At 39.6% G+C, this 14,718-nt stretch overlaps 2 protein-coding genes across 2 annotated transcripts; both read right to left on the bottom strand.

Annotated features, from left to right (window-relative positions):
- Positions 1-292: 292 nt before the first annotated feature.
- On the bottom strand, positions 293-3,929 carry LOC142165521 (uncharacterized). Its single transcript, XM_075224058.1, has 5 exons — positions 3,738-3,929; positions 3,465-3,533; positions 2,503-3,267; positions 714-2,046; positions 293-561 (listed from the first exon to the last, which is right to left on the bottom strand). The coding sequence occupies exons 1-5, from the start codon at positions 3,927-3,929 to the stop codon at positions 293-295; spliced, it is 2,628 nt and encodes an 875-aa protein (XP_075080159.1).
- Positions 3,930-4,049: 120 nt separating this feature from the next.
- On the bottom strand, positions 4,050-4,826 carry LOC107769238 (uncharacterized). The gene has a single exon (XM_016588443.2). The coding sequence runs from the start codon at positions 4,824-4,826 to the stop codon at positions 4,050-4,052; it is 777 nt and encodes a 258-aa protein (XP_016443929.2).
- Between the last annotated feature and the right edge of the window lie 9,892 nt (positions 4,827-14,718).

Below are 14,718 nucleotides of genomic sequence, written 5' to 3'. Positions count from 1 at the left end.
CCTACAGCTGCATCATAAAGAAATATATCCCATAGTACCTTCTTCCTAGAGTATTGCATGCTTTTATGTATCCTAGATAAATTTCCATGTGCATTCACTTTTTCATTTGATTCCTTTGCTCATCAGCATGTGTTGTCTGCCAGGCCTTCCCCATTAAACCTTGTTTGCATATTAAAAGATTATTTAATCCGAAAGTGGATTGAAGCATGCTAAATAAAACACATTGGCCTTTGTTGCCTGCTTTACTCGAAAAAATATTTGCTGCACATGCTAGTTGTGTTTCCAATGCCATTTACTTCATGTTGTGCTCGAAATGAGTAGGAATCATTTTTATATTCCAATATCCTACTTGTAACTGAACCATGCGTGTGATATTAAACACTTCTGCTCCATGCTGGTTGTATATCCAATGAACTGAAAGCACGCTTTCACCCCATGCTAGTTGGGTTGCCAATGCCATTAGTCTCTGTTGTTGTGCTCGCTTATTTATCTGTGTTTGTTCCTTAGTATCAATTATCTCGAAAGTTGCCTCATGGAGTGCCTTAAGCATCTTAGTGTCACCTGCAGTAGATAAAAGATAGTTAGAAATACCAACCATTATATCCTCCTCCCTTAGGATTTGAATATATTGGTCAGTTAAGTTGACATGCCTCCTGCTCTTCCTTTTCTCTTTGCTTCCTATCTCCTGTTCACCTTCACCCTTAGATTTGGACATTGCAACTTATCTTCATTAACCAACCTCCTTCCCTGTGCATCTAGATGCCAGAATTGTTGGCATTCTATTTCTCCATGATCTAAAGCAAAATTAGCCAAGTGATCTGCCAGCTTGTTGCCCTCCCTATGAATATGAGTAACTGTGTAATTGCCCCCATTCATTAGTTGCATCATTTCCTCTACTTGCTCATATATGATCCATGGTGGTTTCCAGATCCCATCCATTATCTTTTTTAATAACATTGAGTCAGTTTGAAGCCATACATGAGAGTATTGTTTAAATCTGCAGAACCTTAGTGCTTCTACCATGGCCTTCGCTTCAGCTATTGTGTTTATTGTCTCCTCAATCTCTTTCCCTACTGACTTGACTATGTCACCATTTTCATTTCTTATACAAAAACCTATTGAGCTCCTGCCTGGATTTCCCCTCAATGCACCATCCGTATTAACTTTTAGCCATCCTGCACTTGGAAATTCCCACATGACTTTTGTAACCTTAAGTTTATGAGTGGAATTTTCCATCACAGCTAATAGATCTTGCCATTTGTGAGGTACCATGATCATCCCAGGCTTTCTCACTTTCACCAAAGCCTGAAGATTTGATGAAACTTGATAAATCACCCTGCTTGTTGTCACTCCATCACCATACTTCATACTATTTCTTCTTTTCCAAAGTTCCCAGACTATGCATGAGGGGAGTGCTTGCATTATTGGTTTTAGCCTTAAGCACACATTTGCAGTCCAACATTTTGTGATTGCTTGGTGCATTGTAAGTCCCTCCACATCTATTCCTGCCCTCGATAGAAAATACTTCCAAGTTGTCTTTGCAGTTTCTGATTTAAAAAACAAGTGTTGAAGAGATTCCTCATCAGGCTGTATACAACACCAACATTTTGATGGCATGCAGTAGCCTATCCTTTTCAAGAAATCATCTAAAGGTAGCTTTGCTTTCCACACTTTCCACATGAAAAATGATATTTTAAAAGGCAGTCCCTTTACCCAAATCATTCTATAAGCTGTTCTTGGTTCGTCTCTTCTTCTCGTATACTCCCATGCTGACTTAACACTGAAATATCCTCTTGTTTCCAGCATTAAACAAGGCCTGTCAAGAACCTGCATCGGTGAAGGTGGTTTGATTTTCTCCATAATGTGTACTGCTAAGTCTTCAGGAAGTATTTCATATAGCCTGTCCACATCCCACTCACCATCTAAGGTAACATCATTTACATTATGTACATTTTCATCAATGCCAAAGTCCTGAGGAACTAAAAAATATAGTGCCCCAAGACCTGTCCAATTTTCATACCAAAATAGTGAGGATCCCATTTTTGTCTGCCAAAGGATTTGATGTTCAATCAGATCACTGCATTCCAACATTTTTCTCCAGATGTGAGACCCCCTTTTCCACGGAACAATTACAGGATTTAATTTTTTACAGTATTTCTGACATATGAAAGAGCTCCATAGGCTCGGTTTTGTTCTGAAATTCCACCACAACTTACTGAATAACGCCTTTGCTACATCATGCAGTGAACTGAAACCTATTCCTCCTTCCTCAATTGGCATGCATAAGGTATTTCATGAAGCACAATGCCTAATAGTTCCTCCTACAGTGCTGCTCCAAAAAAATTGAGCAAACAATTTGTGCAACCTATTTATCACATACTCTGGAGGGTTTACAACTGATAGTAGATGCATAGGCATGCTTTGAAATACATGGGATATGAGAACTGCCCTGCCCCCTACTGATAATAACATGCGCTGCCATGATTGCAGTTTGTCCATTACCTTAGTAATTAGGGGCTTATAGAATTCCAGCTTTCTCCTTGCATAAAATATCGGACAACCTAGATATATGATAGGGAAATCATTCCTATGAATGCCTGTGATCCTTTCTACCTTGCTGACCACTTCCAAGTTTGTTAAATGATGCAGGTACACAGCTGATTTGGTCTTGTTAACAAGCTGCCCAGATGCATTTTCATATGCCTTCAGCACTTGCATAATCAGTATCAGATATGTTTTATCTGAGGATGAGAAGATAATCATGTCATCTGCATATGCCAAATGATTGATCTTTGGACTCCACTTTGGCATCCCAAATCCACAAAAATACAGGTTAGTGTGTAGTGCATTGAGACCCCTAGATAATGCTTCTGCTGCCAATATAAACAAAGTTGGAGATACATGATCACCTTGTTTTATTCCCCTTGAGGACTTAAAGAACCCATGAGCTTGACCATTTATTAGAATAGAATACCAATTGTTTGAAACTAATCCAAAGACAATCCCTATCAACCTTTCTGTGAATCCCATCTTTCTCAGTACCTTGGTTAGGAATAGCCAAGATATTCTATCATAAGCTTTGGTCATATCTAGCTTCAGGATGACATTAGGTCCAGCCTTAGTTCTAAGCCTAATGTCAGTCACTATCTCCTGAGTTAAAAGGATGTTTTCTACTATATTCCTTCCCTTAACAAAACCTACTTGTTCCTCCGATATCAGACTTGGGAGAAATTTCACTAGCCTTTCATGAACCACCCTTGGTATAACCTTATTAGAAAAATTACTGAGACTTATTGGTCTTAAATCAGAAAAGGTGGTAACTTCTTTTTTCTTTGGTAGCAGAACTAGGTTTGTGTGTGTTACACACTTGGGTAGCGCATGGACATTGAAAAAATCCCTCACCATGTCGTACAGGTCATCCCCTATTAAGTCCCAACAAGAATGATAAAATTTTCCTGACATACCATCTGGCCCCCAGCACTATCACCATTAAGTCCAAGTACTGCCACTTTAACCTCCTCTTTTGTTGGTTGCTTAATCAATTATGCATTCTGCTCAGTGTTAATCAGATTAGGAACATGCTCTATGATATCAAATAATGAAGGAGTAGCTTCTTTTGTGAACTGTTCCTCGTAGAATTTGATAGCCTATTCTGCAATTTGTTGTTCTTCTTCAATCCAGGTTCCTCCACTGTTTTGAATTCTGTTAAGCTGAAGTCTCTTCCTTCAACCTCTCACTTGTGCATGGAAGAACTTAGTTTTCCTATCCCCTTCCTTGAACCAAGTCATACCTGCCTTTTGTTGCCAATATTTCTCCTCTAGTGCAAGACATTTGATCAATTCCGCCTGAACCTTTTGTAGTCTTTCCCTGTTCATTCCTGTAGGATTTGCTTCAAATTCTACTTCATGAACCATCACTACCTCTTCCATACTTGCTATCTTTTGGAAAATATCTCCAAATGTAGCCTTACTCCACAATGAAAGGGCCTTCTTTAATTTTTTTAACTTGTGATTAAAAAGAATAAAAGGATTTGCACTGAAATCAGCAGATCAATTCTCTTTCACCACACCTTTAAAAGTTGCATGTTCCACCCAAAAATTCAAGAACTTAAAATGTTTTTTTATAGGTGGAGTCTCAATATCACACTTCAAAAACATTGGACTATGATCAGAGCCAGTATTTGACAAATGTTGCACCTCTATTCCTGGAAATTTTTGTTGGAACTCAACATTGGCCAAACATCTGTCTAGTCTTTTGAATATACAGTCTTCCTCTACTCTTCCATTCCACCATGTGAATATGCTGCCTTTAAATCCAAGGTCGAATAGATTGCAAGTATTGATGCAGTGTCGAAAATCATCAATTTCATTCAATGACACAGGTAACCCACCAAATTTTTCTTTTTCATCCCATATTACATTGAAATCACCTCCTACAAGCCATGGTGCATCCATATCCCTTGCCATTGCATATAATGAATCCCATAATTCTATCCTCTCGATTGCATCACATTTTGCGTATATCAATGTTAGGACAAACTCCACATGCGATTTAGTATGAAACAATCTTAGTGTTAATTGTTGCACCATATTGTACATAACAGTTACCTCAAATACCTCATCTATAAAAGCCCAGATCTTGTTGGAAACATTTGAAATTGCCTGTGCAAGTCCTATCTTGTTTCTGTACCTTTCCAATTTTTTTGCTTGTTGCTTTGGCTCCATTAATCCTACAAAATCATAGTGATTTTGCCTATGCATTTTTGTCAACCTTTCAAAGGCCTGCTGTGTGTTGACTGACCTTATATTCCAAATGAGAGCATTCATCACTGATTGCTGGATTTAGTCATCGTTCTCCTTATGTGCACCCCATCTTTTGGTGCTACAAAATTATCTTTTTGTTGCTTCTTCTTACCTTTTGCTGCTGATTATGCCTTTTCCACTTGCGTAGGTGATAAGTCACCTTTCCTTGCAGCAATCATAAGGTGTTGGGTAGTTGATTCTTGATCCATGTCGTATCCTGATTTACCAGGTTCTTCTCCTTCTTCATTGTCTTCCTTCCCTCCTGATGTAGCTCCAAATGCATTCTTTTTAGTGACCAAGGCTTTCTCTTCTCCTCTTTTTAACAGCTGCAACTGGTTTTTCTCTAATGTAACAGTAATATTTACTATTTCTGTTTTTTGTTTTGGTTGTTTCAACTTCTCTGTTGTGTTGTGTCCTTGTGGGTCTTCTTGTGATTTCTGAAGTTGATCATCTTTTGTTCCTCCAGGATCATTTACCTCTGGGCCTCTTCCTTCATAGTTACTAATTTCTGTGACTTCTGCCGTCTGAAAATTATTGATGTGCTCAACATTTTCTGATCCTTCCTTTATTAAATAATTACCAGTTGTATTGTTGTCATTGGCATGGATCTCTCCATTTACACTTTGCTCATCTTCTTCTTTGTCATTCTTATTTGGTTCATCATCATCTTGTGCTCCTAGTGGTACTTCGTTCTCCTCTAAATCATATTCCCTTTGTGCCTCCCATAGCCTGCCTCCACATTCTTGCACTCTTTCTTTAAATGTAGACGATTTTGACCCTTCTGCTTTAGAATTTGGCTTTTTATTAAGTACCTTGTTCACTAATGTCTCTTGTGATGGGATTTCCTTGCATGGTTTATTGATCTTCACTATTCCTTCTCCTGTTTTATCCTTGAAGCTTCTTTCTACCCATTATGCGGTATCGTTTTTTGCTTTTGATGCCTCCTTTCCATTGACTAGACCATTAGTCGAACTAATCCCCGATGGGTTAAGATGAAAAGCTTGTGCTGCTGGATTTAACTTTCCCTCATTATTGACCATATTTTTTGTTTTTTGCTTTGTAGATGCTTGGTTATGAAGTGCTGAACTGTTTGTTGCTACATTATCTGCCACCATTGCCAATTGATTAATAGGTTCTTCCTCTTCATCCATCCCTTGTAATATTGCAAACTTGTTAGCTACTTGAACATGATCATTATCTTTATTGTCTGCTGCCACCAAATCCTTACCACTGTTGCTGTGTGCTTCTACTTGTCTCCCTACAGTGCTTGTACTCTCCTTGTTCTTAATGTTTTCAAACTGCTTAGCTGGTGCCATCTCCATTCCATTATTAGTGATACTAGTATTTTGATTTACTACATTTCTAACTCTGTTGTCCTTCACTTCCTTCCATTGCTCTTTTGCTGTAACATTCACATTACCCACGACCTTTCCACTAGATAACATCATTACAGGCTGTGAGTTCCCTATGTCCTGTTTCTTAGCAGTATCTGCTTGGTTATCATTCTCCTTCTCCACATATAGTTCAGGGTGTATCCTCCAGCATTCAAATTGATCATGCCCTTGAAGTTTACAATGTCTGCAGTATTTAGGCAGCATGTCATATTAAATTCTCACCCATTCAGTTCTTGTTGTTCCTATAGCTTCGTTGACTATGTCCATCCTCACCTTTTTAGGCAGATCTGCAAGTAAGTCCACTAGTACCTTCACCCTTGCACAACTAGGTCTAGTTTTATTAATTATTGCCATGTCTAGATGCATAGGTTTACCTACCGCTGAAGCTAGAGAAAATAGATATTCCTTTACAAAAAAGGTTGGCAATAGACCTGGGAATGAAATCCAAGCCATTGCCTTGGGTGTTTCTTCATCTGCTCTAAACTTTGAGTCATAAATCAACGGCCTAAGCTAATATTGATAGCCATCCCTGTCCTTTATGTAATGAGTTTTTGATGAGAAATGAAGATAGTCCTGCCTTAACGTCATTCTAATTAAAATATGTCTATCCCTTAGAAAACCAATGTTACATTCACCTTTAATTCCGCATTGAATTGGTATTAACTTACGCAGTTGTTGAATTTCTGGGCTTCCATAAGAACATTTGCCAACTATTGCATATTGTAATCCTTCGATGATATCCATCCTTTCTACTTCTGCCTCTGTGAACTGAATAACATGTTCTCCATTCAATATTGTAGGTGGACGAATAGGAATTGGCTCAATTTCCTGTTGCTCCTGCATTGAAGCATTTAAAGTGTAAGGTTTCAGAAATTTGGAGTAATCCATCGGCTGTTTGTTGTTATTTGTGTTCCCTGATGTTTGTGCAAAGTTTGGAGGAGGTTGTTTAGGTAGCGCAGCCTCCAAATGAGGTTGGCCACCTGCCTGTGTGTCCATTACAACTGTAATTCTTTAGCACTTTATTTGCATGACACAGTACAACAGCTTTGCAAGAAAACGATGCTACTGTAATTTGAACTAACTTGACTTTACTTCTGTATGGCTGTGAATCCAATTTCACAGTCCGAAATGAAGCTTAGAAATAAAATTGATCTTAGAAGAGAAGAGAACACTTTCACGTTATCAAAACAAGCTATTGTGCTCAACAGTAGTGCTGGAATTAGCTGAATTGCTAAAATTGAATGAAGAACACTGTCTGCTACAGTAACTCGTGAAAATGAAATTAAGATCTGCAAAAATAGACTATAGATCTGAAGTTGAAACCAATTGGGTATTATTTGTAAGGAAATTATGTATCTTTTGACACCAAGTTTGGTTAGTTCCACCACCGGATCCCGGAGTTATGACCGGAAAATGATGACGAAATTACTATTCCTCCTCTTCCTAGAGAGAAGATAAATAATTCCGGAAATTTCATGCACTTATGACACCGGGATCTGGGAGGATTTTTTTGGATTATTAAATGATAAGTTTTGTTAAAGATTTTGTGGTTATTTCTGTAAATTTTATTATTTAATGTATAAAGAAAAAATGATTTCCGCATATACTAAAATTGGAGTTTAATTATGCATTCTTGGTTGGCTTACCTGACAGCGGTGTCCGGCGCCACCACGACCCATAGTAGATTTTGGGTCGTGACAGAAACCATTAATTGAATTTCTGGATTTGACTCTTTGTTTAATGATTATAGTGTTGGAGTAGCTTGTTTATGTTAGGCTTGTTGAGAAATGTCATGATCCAAAATCCACTAAGAGTCGTGGTTGCGCCGGACACGCTGTCAGGCAAGCCAACCAAAGTACTTAATTAAATTCTCATTTTAATAATTTTAAAATCTTTGATTTTTCCTTAAATTTTACAAGTAAAAGATAGTCGTTTAAAATCAAATATAAATGTTAGAAAGCTAATACAAGATGCCCCATAATCATCCTAGAACCCGGTGTCACAAGTGCATGAGCATTTACTAAAGAATGACATAAAAATACTGTGATTGTCCGGAATACAAGTGAACAGGAATGAAAATACAGTACAATACTCTAAATGAGACTCTGTTGGCTGCGATCGTCTCAATAAATGCAACTCACCTAAGTCTCCGTATCAACCATGTCGATATGCCACTAAGCCACTAGCCACACATAAACTTGTGCAACAAAATGCACAGCAAGTATAGTATGAGTACGAAAATAACGTGTACTCAACAAGTATCCCGTCTAATCTCGAAGAAGTAGAGATGAAAGGTCGACTTTGACACTTGCTAAGGGTCCAATAATAATATAGTGAAGATGTAAGGAAAACATGGATTTATCTAGCAGTTATAAGTCATAAGCCGGAAAGCAGGTAACACCTTCTCAAATAATAAGGAAAATCCCAAGATTTACTTTTCATTATCTTTATTAATTTATATCGGGCCATGAAAGGCAATATCAACCTCAATAAGTTTCAAGGTAAGCAATACCAGCATGCGCAAATCATGTCGAGGTCGTACAGCCCGCTCCAACAGAAAATAAATTGTGCACTGCCGAGGGTCAAACAGCGCAAACCATAGATGTATCAATTTAATCTGCCAAGGCATTCGGCCCGCTCCAAAAATAAACACACACAGATAGTCAATCAAGAAGTCCATACGGAAAAATTATCCAAAGAAAGTTAATCCTCTTTTAACCATTTAAGAAAAATGGAGTTTAATCCGTTTAGAAATTCATTTACTAATTAGATGTGATTTAAGCAATTAAAGCCATCAATAAGTATGCAAATAATCCAAGTATAGCATGCTTTGGGTCCAAAACTACTCGGACAATAGCATAATAGTAGCTACGCACGGACTCTAGTCACCTCGTGCGTACGTAGCCCCCACAAGTAGGAGCACATAATCAATTAACTTACCTATGGGGACAATTCCCTCTTACAAGGTTAGAAAGGAGACTCACCTCGCTCCGAAGATCTATAACCGGCATTTCACGCCCTTCCAAAGACTCGAATCGATGAACCAAGCTCCAAAGCTAGCCAATGATAATACCAATCCATTAATATATACTCAATTACCCTTAATTGTCAAATATATAACAATTCCTAACCCCGGGCGAAAAGTTGACAAAAATGCCCTCGGGCCCACGTGCCCAGATTCCAAAATTTCTCGAAGATAAAGTTTACCCATGAACTCACGAACTCAAATATATGATTTTCTCCTAATTCCATTCCCAAAATTGTTGTCATAATCCAAGAATATTAATTTTCTAGGTTTTACTCAACCCCCCAAATTTCTACGAATTTACATGCTAAAATCCATACAAAAATCAATATATTTAACTCAAGATTGGTGGGGTTAGCTTACCTTATTATTGATGATGAAAATCCCACTTGAAGCTCTCCCAAAAATCGCCCAAGCCAAGAAAATATTAGAGAAAATGGCCAAATCCCGATTTTTAAAACACCTCTCTGCCTCCAGCACTTCCCGCACCTGCGGTCACTCGACCGCTTCTGCAGTTCCGCAGGTGCGGTTCAAATACCGCTTTTGCGGTCCTCACTAGGTTGCCATTCTTCCGCTTCTGCGTCTTCTCCAACGCAGGTGCGGTCCCGCATCTGCGGCAAAATGACCGCATCTGCAGTCCCAACTCTCCTCCGCCAATACCGCATCTGTGGCTTCCTGGCCGCTTCTGCGGCTCTGCACCTGTGGCCAAACCCTCGCAGGTGCGATTACACCAGATACCAGCAACTTCAGCCTTTCCAAAATTCCATTTTCGATCCGTTAACCACCCGAAATACACCCGAGGCCACCGGGACACCAACCAATCATACCAACTAGTCCCAAAACACATTACGGACTTTTTCGAGGCCTCAAATCACATCAAACAACGCTAAAATCATTAATCAACCTCCAATCCAAGTTTTATGAACTTTAGAATTTCAACTTCTACATTCAATGCTGAAAGCTATCAAATCACGTCCGATTGACTTGAAATTTTGCACACAAGTCATATTTGACATTACGGACCTACTCCAACTTTCGGAATCGGATTCCGACCCCGATATAAAAAAGTCCACACAAGTCAAAAACCTTTAATTTTCTATCTTTAGCCAAATGACTCCAAAATGACCTACGGACCTCCGAATTCACTTTCGATCATGCTCCCAACTCCAGAATCACCATACGGAGCTACTCCCAGACTCGGAATCCCAAATGGACGTCGATAACACTGAAATACACTTCAAACCAAACTTATGAAATTTCTTCCGAAATGCTACCTTCCACAATATGCGCCAAAATGCTCCTGGATCATCCAAAACCCTATCCGGGCATACGCCCAAGTCAGAAATCATCATACGAACCTGCTAGAACCTTCAGATCCCGATTCTGAGGTCGTTTACTCAAAATTCTAATCCTAGTTAATTCCTTCAACTTTAAGCTTCCGAAATGAGAATTCTCTTTCCGAATCAACTCTGAACTTCCCGAAATTCAATTCCGGCCATGCATACTAGTCATAATACCTGAAATAAAGCTGTTCATGGCCTTAGACTGCCGAACGACATGCTAGAGTTCAAAATGACCGGTCGGGTCGTTACATTCTCTCCCACTTAAACATACGTTCGTCCTCGAACGTGCAAAGAACTACACTGAAGTAGTCTGAAATAACTAATTAGCACCTCATGCACCTTCCCATGCTACCACAACTCAGTTGAGCACATTAACTCAATAAATTCTGAAGATATTCTCTTTCATTCAAGCAAATAAGCCTTAGAGCCCAATTCCAATATCCAGAATTCTATGCCAGACCTTCTTCCAACATACACTCACCATGTCAATGACTACACGCAGTACAAAAACACGACTGCATACCTTAGCTGAATTCACCCCTTGTACCATTTTACTCATAGTACCACAATAACATTCTCTAAGCATAATAGTCGAAATTCCACGAATCTGATGCTCACAACGCACCTCAGGATATACATAGTTCATACTCTAACTCTTACAATACCGCCACGACGGAGGATAGGAGTAGAAATTCATAACCAATTGTTGAATCAACAATCCATTGGGTCTATCCCCTGACAAGAACCATCACCTCATTCTAAACCAAATAATGGTCTTAGCTCCTTAATATACTTTATATAATCAGATTGCACTGATCCTAAATCCAATGATCTCGTCTCACCCAGTACGAACCGCTCAGGTAATGAGCCACCCCGAACATGATCAAAAGTCTTATATGATGCCACAATGTGCCAATAGGCTACCAATTCGAACGTGATACAAAAGGAAAGCGAACTCTGAAAAGGAAATCCAATTACCCCACTCGCGAATTAAACATGCGATGCGGGCACACAGCTAATATGAGCTTTCCTCAGAAAATAGGAAACAAAACACATAAAAATATATATAGGAATTTGTACTCAATGTCACACTATTGCGGTGCACAACCCAATCCAAACAGCGTAACCATGGCGGCGTGCCACTCGATCCATAAAACATAACCATGGCGGCGTGCCACCCGATCCATACGTAGAACTCACATAAGGAGATGCACATCGAGCTAAATTGCTTATTACAATAAAATACCGAAATTCGGTCACGGGCACGCTAAGTGCATAATACCATCCCTGAGGGGACATATCGCGCTATAAGCTACAAAACTCAAGCACAACTGAGGTGCGATATACGATTTGAATCTCAAAAGCCATTTTGCTGAAATAACATTATCTCTACGCGGAACCTCAACACATAAGAAGTTCACCAAGTCGTCTCACAAATCATGCGACGCAATACATCACTACATGAAACTGCTGACAACGATATAACACCCCGACTACTCTCCCATAAGGAACGCATTGCTGAAATGAACACATCTGGCCTGATATAGAGCCCATACTCACATTAAATCCATCCACATACCTCAAGTTGATTCCTGTCGTACCAAACTAGGCCAATAATCTTTCCTGGTCCATAATAACCTCCTTTTTCCATAACACACAAGGACCACCATCATAACCGGTGTAATCCTCCATAGCCCATAACCTACTAAATTGAGTGCCCTCCAGACATCAATTCTCAATTTAACGACATAATTGCAGTCTTCATACTTGATTTAACTCTTTAATCAATCAAGTGACTACATGCCACACTTATACAACCTTTCTGTGGGACATGCTCTCACAGCCTTCCGTATCAGATAATACGTCTGTACATCCAAACCACCGGCCGCACTAATGCTGAAAAGCGATCGAGAATCCTTAACCAGGATGCAAAGCCTTCTTTACAAAACAACGATCTCAGGTGATGATGAAAACAATACCAACTTACTTTAGACATCGAAACTCCTTTACTGCTCGTCCGAGCTCGTGACATCCGTGTCAGCGCCAAACTGCAACCTTGATCCTCACTTCAGATTCCATACTACTCACTGCACCCCGGTATGCCAATATACGATAGAACATTATCTTCATCATAACTCCGGAACTACTAATAGATTAACACTTCATCATCTAAAAACTTTTCACTTAACTCACTTCAAGAAAACCATAGTATCACACAGGTGAATCCTCATAACCGTAGAATATGCAAATCTTTAAGTAGTGGTCTAAGCCACCATAGCCCCTTCTGGAATCCGCTTCTACATAACAAGCCATAATGGTAGAATGCTTCTGAATAACATCAATTACGGAGGCTGACAAGCCTCATACGTACTGTCACAAATCACTTGAATAACTTAATCAAGCTGAAGGAATTGATCATGACCACCAATATGCCAATTCAACTATGGCTAACAAATCTATCTTCTTCCAATTTATCCTTAATTGCCATAGGAACAAGAACAACTCCATTCAGTACTTACCACACTCCATCCGCACTCATCCAGAGTGACCCTAAATCACAAGACCACACTGTCCCAAATTCCATGAACCATTACATACCTCCCAAGTGCTACACTGCAAGCCAACACATCATAGAACATTCTGGGCCTCTTCTCATATGCTGCTACAAAAGCTTGACTCTTAACCGTACCTATAGGCTCGAAATCATTAGGCACCACACCTTACCCCTTTGAATCCATTAGGACCATTGTTGAGAGCCACCCTCTCTGACTTGGCCTCGAATATAATCAACTCCATAAATCTTCTAGCACATAAATGCCCTCTCGACGAAGCACCTAGCAGAATCACTTCCCTTGGAACCCGCATCTATACAAGGCATAAATCTTGCATCCTTCCCCAAGTCTGAACTTGAGTCAATAAAGCCAACCATAGAATACCTTTAACAATCCCTTTGCTCAAATTACCACTTATGGTCTTTTCCCTTAGCTGAAATAACTCATTAACATGGTATTAACCGGAAACCTCGCAAGTAGTTAACCATGCAACCCAATCATAGGCAGTGGGACTCTCCCACTTTGCTTGAAACCACTATTACACAACTTTGGAATTCACCAGGATTCTCTTATTGACATAACCTTGCGCAATTAACCGCCAAAATTTTCGGAATACTTCTGTAAAACCCCCTTTTTATACTCTAAATCATCAACCACATTTGCACGACTTATCTCTTCACTGAATAACCAATACAATTTTTCATAGAGGCCTCGCCAACCACGCGACCGCTAACCTGCTCACAGGGAATAACCCACCTATGGAAATCACTTCCCGACATCTTCCAACGCTGTTGCACAAGGTACAATCACTATGACATCAATAACCCATCCTGGTTTTGAGCTCACTCTCTAGCTGTACCAGTCCATTCACCCCTTGTGTACTTCAATTAAATATGTGCCAACACCCTTCCAATTCAAAGTTATGTTATATCCTTCTTCCTTTCAAACAACTCATTCCCGTTATATCAAATCTTCCGCCGCATAATGGCTCATGCTTCAAATTAAACCCATGGACCCCAATCACCAATCATTAAACCCCCAAGTCATTCTGAACTCTCCTCAAAGTGCATAGTCATCCTACCACAATCCCCATATGTAACTTCGCCACTCTCCCACTTTGGCGGAACTCATCCCTTTAATAGACTACTCGACCTTTGCTTCTTATACTTGGCCTTCTAGAAATTTTAGCCACCACCTGACACTTCCCACATGTCTTCCCTTATTCTTTGCTGCTCAGTTGTTGCCTTAAATAAATCCATCTTTGTAGCACTTGAACCCATGAATCGCTAGTAACCTTAAACCTTTCCAAAGATCATGTTTCTTGAGTCGTCAGCATTAGGAACGCCAATTCAATCCTGCACCGTCGTACCCCGCGATATCTTATAGTCGTTTCTTCAATACTGACCCGCAATATCCAGCTCCAGAGGCGAATTGTAGAAGATCATAACACCAACGAACTTAGTACCTTCAATAAGGACAATAACACCTCATCATAGAAGAAAACTCCACCACGCCTGCAATAACAAGTGTTGTTACCCCATTAACCAAACCTAAACATTCTCAGACCGATTGCCTCTCCCTTTCTGGGAATAAAATATTGAA

This window comes from Nicotiana tabacum, chromosome 10, assembly GCF_000715075.1.
Source record: "Nicotiana tabacum cultivar K326 chromosome 10, ASM71507v2, whole genome shotgun sequence".
NCBI lineage: Eukaryota > Viridiplantae > Streptophyta > Magnoliopsida > Solanales > Solanaceae > Nicotiana > Nicotiana tabacum.
The sequence above is the reverse complement of the archived record's forward strand: the minus strand, read 5'-3'. Positions and strand labels throughout refer to the sequence as shown.